The sequence below is a fragment of the Biomphalaria glabrata genome, chromosome 8 (assembly GCF_947242115.1).
Source record: "Biomphalaria glabrata chromosome 8, xgBioGlab47.1, whole genome shotgun sequence".
Taxonomy (NCBI): domain Eukaryota; kingdom Metazoa; phylum Mollusca; class Gastropoda; family Planorbidae; genus Biomphalaria; species Biomphalaria glabrata.
Genome location: NC_074718.1, coordinates 29,756,890 through 29,775,527, shown reverse-complemented (window position 1 = coordinate 29,775,527; position 18,638 = coordinate 29,756,890). Strand labels below are relative to the sequence as shown.

Here is an 18,638-nt window from a genome sequence, read left to right as displayed (position 1 = left end):
TTCTAATGTGTGGCCATTCAATAGTATGCAACATCTCGTACTATTTCCACCACAAACAGGTATTTTGCTCTTTTCGACACTGATTTCCGTGCCAACTGCTCTAGCTGCTGCATCCAATTTGGAAGTAAGATATTGTAACTGATCTGCCTTTTCTCCAATGAGGTCTATATCATCTGGAAACCTAAGATTCGAAATAGGCCGCTCATTTATGGTCAAGCTAGAAGAAAATCCTTCTAGAGTTTCCATCTTTATATTAAAGAGCTGGAGAGATAGTGCATCCTTGCCGTACTCGTAAAACTTTCTCCGATTTGGTTGTTCAGAAGTAGGCCTACTGAGATATTCGCATTTTGATATAGGCTTTGATAACATCAATAATGTTTTTATCTATGTTGAACTCCTTCATCACTTGCCACATGCCATACCCGGTCAAAAGCTTTTTATGAAATCTATGAAGTTGTCTACCACTTTCTTTTGGCGTGGATGTATTGATTAGCGATGCAAAATGAAATATTGATGAAGGAAGGTCAGTAATGTACAACTTACTAACCAATGCAATACATTTGAAGTCTTTTAAAATCAGATTTAGTAGTTGGTAATAGCTTTCCTATGAGGTCCTCCATGAAAGTGTGACGCCAAGTTATACGAGGACGTCCCTGTTTGTGCTTTCCTCGTATTGGCAGTGGACACCAGGTGGGAAGAGGCTTTACACATTGCCAGTGACAGTTCTTTGTGGAGAAAGCTTGCCGCCCAATGCGCCAAACGGCGCGTAAAAAATAGTTTTCCTAGCCCCAAATGCTCGGAAACTTTATTTTTTGTGGTAAGAATCAGTGGAGTAGCATTAGCAACCATGTTTCGAAGGAGTTCATGTAATTAAATTTGTAATCTATCTAGACTAACAATAAAAAGGCATCTATAAAAATAAAAAAGGGGGAAAGACCTGAATTCGAACTCAGGTTTCTCGAGTCAACACGGTATCTGGGATCCGGAATTTAGAAGAGATTTAAAAAAAAACGCATAGGGAAGGCTGCCTCGACCTTCGCTAGACTCAGGTCAAGAGTTTGGGAAAACCAGAAGCTCACTACAGTGACCAAAATGGAAGTCTACAAGGCATGCGTTATGAGTTTGCTACTGTATGGCAGTGAATCAAGGACCACCTTTGCAAAGCAAGAGAGAAAACTAAACTCATTCCTTTTGAGATGTCTCCGAAGGATCTTGAAAATCACATGGAAAGAAAGAGTGTGCAATGCTGAGATCCTTGTGCGAACAGGTATTCCCAGCATCTTTACAGCCCTCAGACAACGCCGCTTGCGCTGGCTTGGACATTTTCGCCGGATGGAGGACAATCGCATCCCGAAAGTCATCCTCTATGGACAACTCGCGACTGGCTTAAGAAAAACTGGTCGTCCCCACCTCCGTTACATAGATGTAATAAAACATCAATACTGACCATATAGCTCTAGACCGCACCAGATGAAGAGAGAGAGAGAGAGTAACCAAGAAAGCTTTGGACAGCGAAAAATTATGGGCCTCAGCTTTGTAAAAATTAATAAGCTTAAGTGATTTGGGAACAACTCACACAAGGTTAAGTTACTTTTTAAAACGAAATTTGAAGTTCAAAGATTTACAAAGTTCTATGAAGTAGTGTGTAAATAAATTTATTGTAAAGGTTATATCAAATATCAATACCAAAATTTGAGATTGATATGAAATGAAGTTTCAACTTGATTTTTTCCTTTGACCTTTCAGTATGACATAAAATTCTGCATTTTTGAATATATTTGATGAATTGTTTTGTTGAGATCTGAAAATATATTGAAATAAAATAAATAAATAAAACAAGAGGTTTTTTTAACTAAACAGTACAATTAAATGTTCCAAAATATGCTAAAAGTTCATATAGAGTTTTCTTTTTTTTTTTCTTCTTTCTTCCCCATTCTCATTATTATGTTGGAGCAGTTTTTATAAAACTTTTAATCATAAAAAGTAGTGTTTTCTACAAATATTAGATATACAAGTTGTATGCTCTGATATGTTTTATATTTGTAAAAAGTGCAATGAAAAATACTTGATTTGGCATTAATATTATGAAAGCCTGTAAAGTTTTAATTCCATCAAAGATAATCTTAAACATTTTTAACTGCTAAAACACACTAAGAAATCTATGTTTTTTACAAAATTGTAACAAAGTAAATAGAATTTTTAAATTTAAAACTATCATACAGACAGTTAAAAAAACAACAAAACTGTTATAAAAGGCATCATCTGATCAGGACTTCAACTTTCTTCATTTACTTTTCCCAGCAAATGTTATGTCACATAAGAATGAGGAAAAGTGAAGAATTTGTTAAAACAAAAAATGTCTGGATAATGTATGTTTGGTTTCAATCCTAAAGAATAACCTTTAAGCCAACACGTTTAAAAAAGTAAAGATCCCCTTTCAGACCCTGTGATCTATAGGGCAGATGATGTAAAGGTCATTTGTTTCTGTGGCCTACGGTTAACAAGGGTGTCATGTGGCCAGCACAAACCAACCTCCTATACTTTTCCCCAACTAAGGTCAGGTACCCATTAGAGCTGTGTGGATTCAGAGGCGCCCAAAGATCCCTAAATTAGAAATCCCAGTCTTCACTAGAATTCAAAGCCGGGACCCCCAGTATGGAAGCCAAGCGCTTTACCCCTTTGTCACGGTGCCTCCAACCAATATGTGTAATAAGTTTAAAGTAGAAGTTAAATCATCACCTGTCTAGCTCCAGATTCTGTTGCTTCAAGAAGTTTTTCATTTCAGTGCTAAGCCTTATATGTGATGTGTCACACTCCAATTCACTGCTTTCATCGAAATCCTCAGTTGCGTCAGACTGGTCATTCTCTGATGAAGTGGTTACTTCCTGTAACATCAGCTTAGAAGATTTCCTTGTATTCCTATTTCCAGCATAAGTTGAACTGTCCGACTCGTGCAGTAATGAAAAATTTGGTTTTATGTTTTTTTTCTTTGGCTCACAGTGCAACTCTTCTCTTACTTGACTCAAAGATTGTGTATTTAATTTTTTGCTTGAGTCTTTTCTGTATGACTCGTTTTGCATTTGACATGGATTTTTTCTGGTCATATTTTTCTGCATTGACATTTCAAATGAAAGATTTGTACAGGATCCTAAATCAGCCTGTGATAATTTATTGTATTTTTCATCACGGCCAACATACTGTCTATAATCCTGTCTTTTACCACAATGAAGCCTATCTGTTTCCATGCATTTGTTGTAACTATTATTGCTCTGTTGCTGGCATTCATAGTTTTGAATTTTATTCAGTTTATTTTTGGGATCAAACTGAAACTTTATGAGTGAGTTCACTTTTTTTGTCATTTCTTCTGGCTCTAGAGAAGTCTCAGACATGTTTTCTAGTGTGGAGTCATCTTCACTACTGCTTTCTGTATCTTGTTGATGATGTTTGGAAGGTGAAGACAAAGTTGTCTTAAAAACAAACAAAATTATTTTAATTCTTTATCCACTTTAAAATTATGCATACAAAAAAATTATACAAATATCATATATTCTGAGTTACTAGTTTTTAAAAATTAAAAACTATAATGATAAATAATTGTTCTCTCAATTTTTTGACAAGTACAGCATAAATACAAGAATATAGTGTGAATGACCAGATGTGCTATTTATTATAGATAAAAATAAAGCTTCATTTTGTGTTCTCTTTTCAGTAATTAATTATTTGAATTTCAATCTTTCTTTAGATGCTTTTGGTTTGTTCTTCTGCACTACAAAACCAGTCCCTCAAAAAAAAACCCACTATTCAATTGATAATAGATAGTTTGATTGAATATAGGCCTAATACTAAGTGAGGAAAGATGTAGCAAAGTAACCAAAATGAAATAATAATCTAAAAATAACATTTAAAAAATGTACACAAGCAGCTAATCTAGGTTGATTTTTTTTTATATGAAGAGTAAATCCAATTATTAGTTGATTTTATTTATTATAACATTAACAAATAGGCTCTTGCCAATTTAATGATTACAGCATATTATTTTTCAATAATGTAATATATTTAATTAACTAGGCAAAAATAATAATTACTTTAAAAATAATTAATTTACTGTTTTGTGTGAATATGTATTCCATATGACAAGCATTGGGAGATGTGTGAAAGGCCTTTCTATTGTCTTTTCCTTTTATAGTCTTCAATCAGTTTTATCTTTCTAAGGGAAGCAACTTGGGTATTGAGACTTTTAAGTTATGCCCCATTAAAAACAAAACCAATGGCTAATATGAAAAGTGAGATTCAAGGTCTTTGGCATCCTAAAAACAAATGATAAAAATCTAAGTATTGGGATCAGCAATAATTACATCATAAGAAGTGAATTGTATTCTTTTTTGAAGTAACGTCTGTATTTTATAAGATAAGAAAGGTAGCAATGTCAACACAAGTTTGAAAAGGATCAAAACGAAATGACAAATATTTGTGCACTATATCATAATGATGATGGCATTTATTCTCTATCATTTCTTTTGGTTTTTATCCTTCTAAGAGTATCCAATTATAATTAACAGTATATCTATCATCACCTCTCAATATGTTAAAGATAAAAGATAGCATACATAACAAGTAAGTCAATTTAAAAACTTTAGTACCTTGTAATTGGCTTTAGTTTGATCTTCATCACAATTGTTTCTTTTTCTGTCAATGTTGGATTTGTTAACAAAGTCAAGAACTATATTCTCCACAATTAAACTTTTCTTTTTCAAAAGGGACTCCAATTTGATAACATCTTCAGACTTTTTAATCATTTTTTTCAGGAGGTCTTGTATTGTCAATACCATTTGATACTTTGATGCATCATTGATGGATCTGATTAATGGAGAGGAAATTTATTTCGAGGGACTAATATATATATATATATATAGGCCTATAGTTACAAATATTTTATAAGATGTGTGGTTCTGGATTGAGGCTTAGAGCTAAGGTTAAAATGAAGTGTATTTAAGCATATGGTTTGTGAGAGGTTTAATAGTAAGATTCAGTTTAGTTTTAGTATTATGGTTAAAGTTAGATGTAAGTCTAGATTACAGTGAATGTCATTATTATTGTTACATATATATATGTTTGTACACTTTCGGACATTTATTTTTGTCAACCAATCACCAAATCGAATCATCAAAATTTTCTGATTTGTTGGTAGATGATAAAATTAGCTCAACACAAAATAATACTTAAGTAAGCAAACCTGAAAAAAAAATAAAAACATAATTTTACAATTTTTCCTTTCTAGCCATGGAATAAATGAATATTATGAATTATACTTTGATCATCCAGCTCTGTTTGTTACTTAGAGATTGGTCAACAGCGGAGTCTAGTCTCAGCCCAACTAATGTGTTATGTGGTCATCACATACTACTGTTACATTATAAACAGTTATATATTTGGTCTTAAAGTCTATTTAGCCCCAACACTTATTATGAAACAAATAGGAACAATAATCTTGAAAGATTTATCTAGATTATTGTTCATTGTATAAAAAGGATCAGTTAAAAATAACTACCTTTCTAAAGTATCATCTGTCTGCACTTGCTTTGAATGCACTTTAGCTTGAGTCCTGCAGTTTGTTTTTAACAACTGTTTAAGTTTCTGTTCAAACATTTCATTTCTTGTCTTATTTACATATTCCAGCACCTTCAACTTTTCTGTCATGAGTCTAATCTGTTTCTCATTTTTAATTTTCAGCTCCCTCCATTTTTTGTTTTCAACAGCCAACTGAAATTAATAAATAAAAAAGGACAATTCTGACCATTGAACAAATTTAAAATAAATATACTGAAATTGCACTGTAAAGTTAATTAATTAGAGGTTATTTAGCATTCAAACTGTAAAATATGTAAGTTTTTATTGTCACAACTTATTTATAGAATTTAAGCAGCCAAGACCACTATGCATTGGCAAATGTTTTCAAAGATAGGTACAGAAACTAATCGACACTCCATATTGCCTGTTAGCCACTCGTATTCACTAGTTTTGTAATGCAGATATTATATTCAAAAATGTTTAGAACAGCATATTTAAAATAAAAAAAGATAACAAGTGTAGTAACTATTAGATTTCAATTACAGAAATACATTTTTAGAACAAATATAAAAAAAAATTACTGTTTTTAGAGCTACATTTCGTGTTTCAAGGTCACTAGATTTGGTTTTCAGTTCCTGCTGAAGTTTTTCTATTTCCTTTTCCAAGCCCTGATAATGTTCCTGTACAGCTTGGTCTTGAAATCTCATCGTTTCAAGGTTCTTCTGAGATACTTCAAGTTCCTTTTGTAGCTTTTCTATTAATTTCATGAGTTCTTCTTTGCAAACTTTGTTGATTTCTTTGTCTTTTTTTAAATTCAACTGGCAAAAGTTAAGCTTGTCCTTGAATTTGTCTATCAGATCTTTAGTAGATACACCTGAAGATTGAAAAGATCAGGAAACATAAACAAATAAAGCTTTTTGTAAGTAAAACTGTTTAGTTTCAGCATATAATTTAAAGAAAAGAATTAGGAAAACTGACTATTAGCACTTGTCCCTTCAAGAGTTGACCAAATAACAGAAGAATTCTTTAGAAAAAGTTCTGCATCTTTGTTTATGTTATTGTTGTCCACATTGAGAATTTCATTTTTGGATCCACCCATCTGAAAAGAAAAGAAAACAAAATTCAAATTTAATAATGAGCTCAACAAAAACATTAAGGCGTACAGGAATTACTTTAAAAATAAAGTTAATAACTTTCTTGATCTTCCAGGACAGAAGATTAAAAAACAAATAGCAATAAAATATGAAGCAGTGGTGGCCGAATTGTAAAATGCTTGGCCTCCAAACTAATGGGTATTTAGTTTGAATCCTGGTGAAAACTGTGATTATGAACTTCTGGATTCTTAAGACATTCTAGAGTCCACCCAACTCTAATTGAGAATTAACATAATTGACACAAGCTGGGTTAGTCAAGACAGTTGATCATTGTGCTGGCCACAAACATCCTAGTGATCTTTACATTGTATGCCGCTATAGATCACAAGGTAAGTTTGAATATCGTTCCTACTTTTTGCAAACCATAACTTTAAAAAAAAAAATATATAATACAGAGAAAGAAACAGAAATAGAAACACATTTCTTGTTCCTTACACTGAGACTAACTTATAAAAGAAGCATTTATTTTCAAGTACCAATAAAGCTTGCTTTGCCTGGAAAACTAATGACTTAGTAGACTTAAATCTCTATCAAAGAAGATAAGATGCTGAATGGAGTGAATATTGATATTGTTAATCATAACCTAAGAGTAAACTTGTGACTGGCTCAATAAAAATGGTCAGACCCTCCTCAGATATGTGGATGTATTCAACTGGGACATCAAAGTAGTGGAGATTGATGCTGACAACTGGGAAGACATATCTCTAGACTGCTATATGTAGAGAAAGTTGGTGACCAAGAAAACTATGGATAGCAAAAAAGCATTGCTGTCTGTCCTGGAAGAAAAATGTGCCAAACGAAAAATGGCTAACTCCTATACCAAAGTGAGTTCCACATTAACCTGCGATACATGTGGAAACAAATCTCTCTACGGAATAGTGCTCCAGAGTCACATAAAAAAAGGGTTCAATAAGATGAACCAAGTAAATAAATGTTAAACAAATAGAGTTCAAATAATACCTTGTATTACTAAATTTTACAGTTACATGGCTAATTAATTTAGTAAAGTTATGTATGTTGTGAACTATAAGTAAATAAAATCTGAGTAAGACAAATCAGGTCTGTTTAGGTTTCCCATTAATGCCAGATATTCTTCTGATATTTTTTTTTGAAACTGTTGATATTTGAACTTTTTAAAAAGAAAAATAAACCTACCTTAATTTTTGTATAATTATCCCAATATTGGCTTTCATTTATCACACTTATTGTTGATGATAAAGATTAATAAGTGAATACTAAGAAACAGTTCTAAATCATACTACCTGAGGGTGATTCAAAAGCCTTGAAAGTCTCTCTTTTTCAATATCTAATGAAGTCAGTGATGTGAGGGTCTGACAAGTTTCTCGAGCAGCTATGAAATCATCTATGGATAGTAGAGTTTTATCCTGCAAATTACAGTTCTGCTCCATTGTAAACTTTGAGCCTAATTTATAGTTGTTCTGTAATCAGATAAAATATTGCTCAAAGATAGGTCATTAGCAAAAGACAGCTAGCTGATTGTAAGAATATTGATGTTATTTCCTTAACCCTAATTAGTTTGATAAAATTTTAGTAAAATCACACAACTATACAAAACTGTTTTACCCATATTACTGTAGACCTATAAGAAATGGCCCAGTTTTGTACAAAAATCTAAAAAGAATCTATAATCCAAGCCATGCTCAAAATAATTTATTAATTTCTTAAATTATTCTGAAATATTTCTATTTTTATCATTTTTTCTTTCTAATTACACCCACTTTATCTATAGCGTTTGGCTCCTTTACAGTGACATTCATAGCTCCAGAATCAACTAGTTTTTCAGTTTCCAGGAACTGTAAATGTTTGTCAACTAAAAGAAGAATTTTTGAAAGTTCTTGATAGCTATTTGTAACAGAGTTTAGTTCTGATTTCCTAGCCTCCAATTCTTGATTCTTTATCTGTAACAAAAATATGCTTACAACAATGAATGAGAAAAAGCCTTGATTTTGCAACATTACAAAAAATAATTTGATAAGCACAATTTAGTATAATAAAATCACTTTTCAAAGTGAAATCATTATTAAAACTAAAGTCAATGTCTACTAATATATTTAAATAAAATAATTTGAAGTAGTATGTATACTAAACATTGACTAAGAGTCTACATATTTTAATTTTCATTTTTCATTTATTGATTGTGTAAAATAAAATCTACCTCAATGGCTTTGACAAGATTTACATGTTCATGATAGAGCTGTTCTATTTCTTTCTCTTGAATGCTGCATTTGTGTTCTAGTTCTCTATGTTTGGCTTCAAGGATTGTTAGCTCTTGCAGTTTCTCTTCACAGTATTCCTGGGCATGAAAGAAAATTGTAACTAAGCTGCTAAATTAAATTCTAATACTTTCAGCTTAAATTCTCTATCAAAATGCTTTCAAATACAATATAAGTGCAACTTAAAAAAGTTATTTCCAAAATACATGTTTGACAGAAAAAACATTCAAAGCGAGGTGAAGAATCCAATTCCAAACTTTTACACAAAAAGCAAATGAAGATAACAAAACACTAAGACAAATTAGGAACTAAAGTCTAGTTCGTATTGATTATTATTGCAATAGTCTTATTCTTCAAAAAAAGGTAAATTAATCTAATGATATTAATATTTTTTTCCGCACTAATTAGACTTTATAACCAATAAATATTAAGCATTCTATTAGAACTGAAAAATTGTAGTCTATAACTTTTTTTATGCAAAAATAATTATTAAAAAGAACTAAGTTAATGAATGCAGCTCTATTTATTAACTGAATCCTGCCCTCTCATTCCTGCCATCCTGAGCAGAGATTGGGCTAGAATGAAGTAATTTTCCTTCCCTTCTGAAGGAACATCCAATACATGTAAAACAAATTAAAAGTAAGATTGTTCTGTTAATCTTTAAATTTACCTTCTGCTTTTCGTATAAAGTATGATATTTATGCACATCTCGCTTGAGTTGCATTATTTCCATCTGAAGTTTCTTTTTTTTAGGTTTGCCTTCTTGTTCCATCATAGACTTTATAGTTTTACTTGACGATAAATTACTATGAACAAATGCACAGAAAAGACTTTTGTTACATACATTTTTTTTAAATGTTAAAAAAACAAAGGAAGAATTAATTTACATAAACTATTGTAACATAAGATAATTGAAAATAAAAAATACTATTACTCGGCTTATTTCAAGTCTGCCTGTCTGTCTAGCTTTGATTTCTGTCTGTGTGATCAAAATCTTTTATATGTTATTTCTCCCAGTTCTTAAACTTGGATCAAGTTGAAACTTTGAACAATTATTCATTGTTGGTTACAACACATTAATCAATACAAAAATTTACCAATTAGTTAAATTATTATAGTTTTCATTGATTCATTTTTTTTTATATAAGCTTTTTTTGTTGTTGAAAAAAGGGAGTCAAAACATAAAAACTCTAATAGGGTTTAAACATCATTATAACTTTCCATAATTGAAAGTTAAATTTTAATCAAAGAAGAGAAAAAAAAAAACTGGCACAAGATGTGCCCTTTAATTGTTTCAATTTAAATCACAACAAAAGAACACACACAAACATACTTTGTAGAGTATAGATCTCTTTAGAGTATGACATGTAAATTGCAAGTATATAGTTAAATTTGAATCATTCAAATTATTGCATGATTGATTCAAAATAACTGATGCAATTCCCTTCAATATAAGTGAGGTTATATTTTTATATTTAACTTGTTTTTAAATTTGGATTAAAAGTCTGTTTAGAGGACCTAATGGTGATATGGTACAGTAGAATTGAATATAGCCATTGAAATTGTCACCATGTATCTAAATACACCTCAACAAGTGAAATGTTTCAGTGCACTATGATATCATCATCATCACTCCTTTGAGTTCCTCATGGAACATAGGGCCTCGACAAAAAAGTTTTTTTATGGTTTCCCAGCTCTTCCCGGTCTTCTCTGCACTATGATATAAACTATATATATTGGCCACCTTCAGTCCTAGAACGACTATGGTTCATCTCAGAGCACACTTCCTCATGTGGCTGGGGAGCCCTATTTTGGAGAGACACTCCCTTCCACAAATAATGCAAGTTAAAGTGGCTTTCACTTCGGTGGTAGAGGAGCTGGCCATTTTTCGCATTGTGCGTTTTTCTTCCAGAGCTGAGGCCCATGTTTTTTCGCTGTCATAACTTTCTTGGTCACTGTCTCTCTCCATCTGTTGTGGTCTAGAGCTATATCTTCTCAATTGTCAGTATTGATGTTCACTGATTTGACTTCCCGTTTTATTACATCTATGTAATGGAGGTGGGGGCGACCAGTTTTTCTTGTGCCAGTCGCGAGTTGTCCATAGAGGATGACTTTCGGGATGCGTTTGTCCTCCATCCTGCGAACATGTCCAAGCCAACGCAAACAGCCTAAGGTTCTTTGTAAGTAGCTAAAGTTCAGCAACATTTTACACATGTACTGGTAGGCCTTATATATTTAGATCTATATGAGCTTTTGTGTTGTTGTTGTTTTTTTGGGGAGGAGGGGGAATGGGGTCAGTTATAGTCATCTTTTTGGTTTTCTCATTTGTGTTTTAAAATAATTAAACCTATTTTAAAACTAATCCTACTATAATATAAGGACCTATTACAAACTAAAAAAACAAAATGTACATTCACACCTGACTCATTCATAATTTACATGGGAAAAGTTTAAATCAGATTGTTTCTATTTAATCATAATTTGATTGTCAGGGGAACAAAAGAGTGTTTGTGTCTGTTCGTCTTTGCTATCGGTGTCTCATATCTTTTTTGTGATGGTAAAATCATAAAATTCTGACCCAAATGTTGATTTTTTATTTCTAGAATCTTTTTTCTTTTATTAATATTTGTCTCAAACAGCTGCCCAAAAATGGAGATTGTTTTTTGCCAATGACTTTACCAGCAGCATTTAGGATTCTATGGTGTTAATTTTTATTTTTGGAGCTCAGATTGCTATACCAGGCAGTGGTATTGAAAGTTAAAATATTGCAGATGTGGGTGTGATAAAACATAACCAAGGCCTTTTCGCTAACATTAAATTTTATTAAACGAGGACAGTTTTGTCAGTGAGTAATCGTAATCTTTGCTGCCCTATTTTGTTCGGCTGATTTAACTTCAGCAGTATTTCAACTATTTGCAGCAAAACTTAGTTTATTGTCTAGGATAGTACCAACAAGGTATTTAAATACTTTACATTCGAAATAGAGACCTGTTTCTAAATCTATATTTTATGCAAATTATAAAGTACATATAGATCTAGATCTATATCTACAACTTATGTTCCATTTTACGGCGTCCATCGTGTATCCATGACGCCCAACTCTAGGTCTGTGATTATAGATCAATCGTACATTTGCCGGGAAAATATTTTAAAGAACAGTTTGCGCACTGAGCTAGATATAGAATCTTATCGTATCTTATCTTATACAGGCCTTAATACAGACGTTACTTCCAAAAAGAAGATGATTACGTGGCTTACGTCCTACGCGTCATGCATCTAGTCATGCATGTTAACCAATGACTTAAAGTGTGCCAAGTCACTGGTTTTCCTGGCTGACTTAGGCAACTCATTCCATGCTCCAATAGCACTAGGGAAGGCCTACAAATTTGTCATAGCAAATGGAATCTAGAGTTCTGGACTCTATTCACTATAGATCTATATAATTTAAGTCTATTATGACTTTTAAGCCGAAAAAAAAATATATATCCTTATTACTTATTAGGCCTATATATAATTATTATTATAGTATTAGGCCTACTAATTATTACATTATATACTTATACACATATATATATATATACTTTCAACTAATGGGATATCCCCCTCCCCCTTTTTTTTTAAACCCCTCCCTGGTATCAATCAAACCTGTTTTCCCCTATACTGATTTTGGAGTACAAATTAAATAGTAATGTAATTAATATATATATATAATATATATATATATATATATATATATATATATATATATATATATATATATATATATATATATATATATATATATATATGGCTCCTCATTCTCTGAAGACAATGAATGCGCCCAAATGAGTCACTGGCTTTGGTTTCGTCTTGAAACGGGGCTAAATTTGATGTGAGTGATCAAGCCAATTCTGGAACGCCAGAGTTTGCCACTGTTCGTGCAAGTATATGCATCTGTCCTAGGGCTAGCTGACAGGATAGCTTTCTTCTTCTTTCTCTTGACTGATGCAGCTTCGTTTCTTTAACCCTCGGCGAAGTTCGTACCAGCACGTACAGTCTGTCTCCATGCTCTCCGGTCTTGGGCTATCTCCTCCCACATACTTTGTTCGATGCCCGTGGTTCTCATTATGTCTCGCTTACAGACATCTCTGTAGGTTAGTCTTGGGCGGCCCTTGGGTCTGACTCCCTCTGCAAGTTCTGCGTATAGGATGTCTTTAGGGATTCTTCCATCTGGCGTGCGAGGGACACCGAGCCAACGTAGTCTTCTCTGTGTACGAAGAGCATAGATACTGTGCATATTGGCCCGTTTCAGAACGTCCTGGTTGGAGACATGATCCCTCCAGGAGATGCACATTATGCGTCGCAGGCAGCGTAAATGGAAGCTATAAATTTTTACTTGACACATGTAAGTTGCCCATCTCTCACTGCCACAAAGAAGTGTGCTCAGAACGCAGGCATTCTAGACTAGGATTTTGGTTGCAGTAGTCAATTTGGTATTCCCACACGCGCTTGAAGAGTTTTGCCATTAAATTGCTGCAGGAGTCTTTCCTATTCTTTTTGTCAGCTCGGTGTCTAAATCTAGGTTGCTGGTTATTGTTGTTCCCAATTATAAAATTAATAGGTCAGCTGAATATGTGGATTAATTTTAATACAAAATTAAATCCCAGACGAGTTGTATTTGTAGCTGGATGCCTTTATTTTCCAATTCCGATGAATATTCTTCATACGTCTTTTAATATTCCAATTTTAGACTTTATTTCCGCCACCTACTAACATGAGCAACTTATTTCTAGTTCATTTCTATAGAATTGGAGAAAAATAGTTGAGACAAAAACAATAAAACATTTTTGTTAAGTGACCAGTTCATTCCATTTAATAAGGCTTTTATAGAATCATTCTTTCGACAACTGGTGTAATTTTCCTTTTGCTCTGAATAATTTCCTTCGTAAATTATGTGAAATATGCACATGTCAAGAAGAACAATCCCCTAAAATATTGAAGTTTATATCATATATTGACTGACTCATTGCAACATTATCTTTAAAATCTCAATTGCCACTTATAGTTACTTTCCCATTCTGCGGAGTTAACATTGTGAGATTTTGTAATAGTTTATGTCTGACGAATGTCGTCATTTGATAAACGGTAATTATTGGTGCCATTCTTGTATTTTGATGCTAGCTTGTAGCTACAACTTCAATAGATTCTATTAAATAGATTCGATAATTTTTTTTTTTTTTTTTTTTTTTTTTTTTTTACAAAATTAGAGTTGCTATCTTATCTTATATAATACACACGTTACTTCAAAAAAAGAAGATGATTACGTCCTGCATGTTAACCATTGACTTAAATTGTGCCAAGTCAGTGTCAAGTCACTTGTTTTCCTGTCATGCTCTAATTAACTCTAATAGCACTAGCCTCTAAGTAGAAGTGCAATACGTTATGGTTTAAATTCTTGTTTGCGTGCGTACGTTGTTTTCGTTGCATTATCAAACTTTAATTATTATGATCGTAAATAACAATGAGTAGGTCTATATAGATGCATATTCATAGACATAAATATATGTATGTAAATATATATGCCTGTTGGGTAGGGGGTTTCTGTCGAAACGCAACATATAGGCCTAGATATCTAGTAGCATATATTAAATATTTTGATGTTGAATGGATCTCATTCACCAATCGTAAACAAACAACATTTAGCCACGTGATAATATTGATAAAAACAAAAAAAAATGTCACGTGATAGCCATTGTGTATTACGTAATTTGTATAGAAGAGATAAAGAATCACATGGCTATATATAAATGTATGTTTACGATTGGTGATTGAGGACCATTGAGAGGCCGAAAAAAAAAGTCATAGATTGTAGGCGTAGGCTACATAGGAGTAACTTCAAAAGTCTATGGAGGAGAACATTACGATACGTAGGGAAAAAAACAACACAAAAAGAGGGTTCCAGTTAGAGAAGAAGAAGAAAGGAAAGAGAAAGAGAGCGGCCGTTTTATTTCATTATAATTTAAACAGTTAGGCCTACAAATCTACAATACAATACAATGTTAGGGGATCGTTAAAATGTGGCCCGTTTATTGAAAGTTATAAAAAAAAAAAACAAAATAAGGAGATTTAAGATTTTCCGGCCAAAATAAATAATATAAAGCTTGGGAACAAATCATGACGTAGCCGATGTGTCATCCTAGTTTATCAATGTTTTCCCCATAGACATACATAAATATAGACTGGCCGAAGGAAGTAACTTCATGTAACTTGAAAACATGTATATCTATTGTATTCCGATTTCCGAATTATGAAAAATTGCATGGTCTTCATTTTTAGAGATAAAACAAAACTACACTGCCTCCTTATTTACAATATATGTAATACTTATGTAGGTTATGTCTGAAATAGATATGAATACTTAACCTTTATACTGCTCATAAATGCTGTATAATAAAGTACACAAAATTGATTGCAAGTCATAAATTTTCGTTTCATAAAACTCTTTAATCGGCCAGTCTATATTTATTTATGTCTATGGTTTTCCCATTCTGTACACCGGATATACCAAAGATTTCATTTATGAAATGTTCCACATTTTTATGGTCCTGGAAAAAAAAATGCATTTCCGCTATCATGTTTACCATTTGGATCTAGAATCTAGAGCAATAAACACCACCACAATAGTCTTAATATAATGAATAGATCTAGCTAAATCTAGTACTTTATAAAGTATAGTTCTAACTAGATTCTACCTAGAATAAGAAATTTACTAGATTAACTAGTTCTAGATCTAGATTTTTACCCGTACTAGTACACTCACTGAGTTGAGTCGAGTCACGACGAGTGTAAAAAACTAAAAGACTCAGTTAACTCAGTGTAATGAGTGTTACTTTTACTTTACAGTTTACACTATTTAAAATTACAGTACTGTTTTTAACTATTTTAGTGTTTACATTTAACACTACACTGGACTGATCACTCAGTCTCTCTCACTAGTCTCAGTCAACATACACTCTCAGTTGAGATTCTTAGATCATTGATCATACATTGAATGATTATGATTGATTAGTGAGTTCGAAATCCGCGTATAAACACCGGAAGTAGTATTCCATTTTTCATATAAAACCTGCATAGGTCCATAAACGTTGGTATTTTGAATTTCATAGTAAAATTACATTTTTATTTTTTTTTGTACAAAATTTGTGCTCAATGTGCTCTAGAATGTTAATATTTTCAAATGGCATGTCCCGATTATTCCAGTGTTGGCTTGTTTTTATTAAAATGAAGATCAAATGACTGCATATTTTTTGTTTTTATGTTTGTCAATTGAAATAATCCGAATTTCAAACTTTTTAAAAAAGGCTCATCTGGGTAATTACTTAAAGATTCGTAATTGATAACTTAGAAGCATATTTTCAATCAGATTTAATTAGAAAAACGTCTTCGAGTGAAGTCCTCTCGATTCACTCAAATATGTGACCAATTATCGATAGTTGACATTTTTCAGCACTGAACACTATATTTTTGGACAAGTTGGCAGAAACAAAATTATCCATGAAAACAAGAGCTTTGCTAAAACATATATACATCCATCACTGTCAGTACGTATTTAAATCCATCTCAATCGGCCCCCTATTTATAACCATCTATGATTTGAATAATTTCTTTTTAAAAGCAATTGATTAATCTAAATATAAAATTAATTATTTTTACATAAGGTTAAATAATTTTCTAATTATTCCAATTCAATACAATATATGATTTAATGTAATCTATACAATTTTTAAAAATTCTTAGTTATCTTTTAAATAAGTTTGTACCACTAGTCATTGGTAGTGTTCATAGAATTTAAGCTTTGTTTGCATCATATAATTATCAACTACTCTAGTTAGGTTATTATTATTTCACTATAATTTTTTTTTTACTATTATTATTATTATATTTTATTACTATTAATTTTAAGATTTTTTTATTAAAATATTATATAGCTATTATTGTTAAATACAAAAATATAAGAAATTGAATTACATTTTTAAAGGCAATACTATGGTTTGTTTTTCACATTTAGGTGAAACATCAAGGACACTTTACACTGCATTAAAAATTGCTAGATGCACCAGAGTTTCTATTTAACTCTCAGATTAATGCTTTTAGTTGTCCTCTAAATTAATTATCAAACCATGATATCTCTACTGTTAGTAAACTCCACTCAATTTTTAAATCAAACTATACCTCAGTCTACACTGGGCATATTAATGAGTTTCTCATTACAAAAGGATTTATCAGGCCCATTAGTATGTATAAAAAAATGTGCTTCACCACAATACTTGGGCTGAAAGAATCTTAGGTTTTTTAATTTATTATCATGAAAAGCACCAAATGCTAAAATGGCTATTTTTAGATGGTAAGACAAAAGTCAATGGCAACAACGCTTGCATTATCTTTGCACTAAAAAGAAATGAGCAAGAGATAAATTTTCTTTTTGTTTACCAAGAAAAAGATGTTGGGAAATTATTATTGCACTAAAAAAGAGATGAGCAAGAGATACATTTTCTTTTTGTTTAGCAAGAAAAAGATGTGGGGAAATTATTATTAAATTAATTTAGTGTGGACAGATGAGCAAGAAATGAAATGGCAAATGAATAAAAGCTGCTTTGAAAGATGTTGGTGTGCCTATTCTTAAAGAAAATATATTGTTTACAACAGCAAATAATCTAAGAATCTGTGAGATTACCCATAGCCTATTAGAAAAATTATGGATGATGCTGAGATTATAATTATTCTTTAACTGTGATACTATTTTACATTTCCTTAAATGTATTTTAATTTTATTTGATTGATTTGCTGATGTCTAAGTGATGATTGTAAATATGCTATTTTATTTCCAAAAAAAACAACAACAAACATTTGTTGCAATAAAAAAAATCTATTTTGATTAATAATCAACCCATAAAATAGAATATCTAGACATTTTTCTTATATAAAATCATGCATTAGGTATTAATATTTAGAATGCATCTATTTTTTTCATAATATTAATTATGTTCTTCATTAACTTGTGTTGCAGATTTGATATAGATTTAAAAATTATTTACTTCATTCTTAAAAAATTACTTAAAATCAAAGCATTACTTTTCAATTTTTTAAATAATATTTTCAGCATAATAATTAATTCATACTTTAAAAGTATAGATACCAGACACTTAAATAAAAAAAAAAATTCTCTTTCAAGATTTAAATCTTTCAAAATGAATTTTTAACAAACATAAGTACTTTTCAATTACAAATAGTGTTTTACTATATATTCATTAAGAGTACACTTATATTTCTTTAAATAATAATTATTAATCCTATCAATACATTCAAAATTGATTCAATGTTACATGCAATAAAGAGAAACTCAAAACAAACTTAGAAAAAAATTGAGGATCATTCTTGTCACAAAATTAGATAAATTGGCAGCACAAACAAAAAAATACTCTTGACCTATTTCCCAGTTTGATTCAACTTCCGGTAGTGAACAGAAATGACATGGATCTAAAAAATCAAGACTTTCCTCCTCTCAAATAAAAATTAATATCTCCCCTTCCACTTGTCATACAATGATAAATTTAGTATGGTTGGAAATATTTTTTCAAGCCCTATTCAACCATATAGGTTTTATTAGTATATTGTGAGTTTGAATTTTTTATCGAACTACCTA

The 18,638-nt window shown here is 31.4% G+C and overlaps 1 protein-coding gene across 4 annotated transcripts; it reads right to left on the bottom strand.

Moving 5' to 3' along the window:
* Positions 1-1,639: 1,639 nt before the first annotated feature.
* On the bottom strand, positions 1,640-15,380 carry LOC106066431 (cilia- and flagella-associated protein 58-like). Of its 4 annotated transcripts, none has more exons than XM_013225440.2 (11): positions 15,359-15,380; positions 9,627-9,762; positions 8,899-9,036; positions 8,462-8,641; positions 7,985-8,161; positions 6,547-6,667; positions 6,150-6,442; positions 5,549-5,760; positions 4,641-4,857; positions 2,740-3,467; positions 1,640-1,801 (listed from the first exon to the last, which is right to left on the bottom strand). In XM_013225440.2, exons 2-11 carry the CDS (start codon positions 9,729-9,731, stop codon positions 1,717-1,719), a joined length of 2,256 nt encoding a protein of 751 aa, XP_013080894.2. In that variant the 5' UTR covers positions 9,732-9,762; positions 15,359-15,380; the 3' UTR covers positions 1,640-1,716. The 4 variants fall into 4 exon arrangements, with proteins under 4 accessions (XP_013080894.2, XP_055895482.1, XP_013080892.2 ...); XM_056039507.1 differs by lacking the exon at positions 15,359-15,380 and adding an exon at positions 12,011-12,036; XM_013225438.2 differs by lacking the exon at positions 15,359-15,380 and adding an exon at positions 11,930-12,001.
* Positions 15,381-18,638: the final 3,258 nt, after the last annotated feature.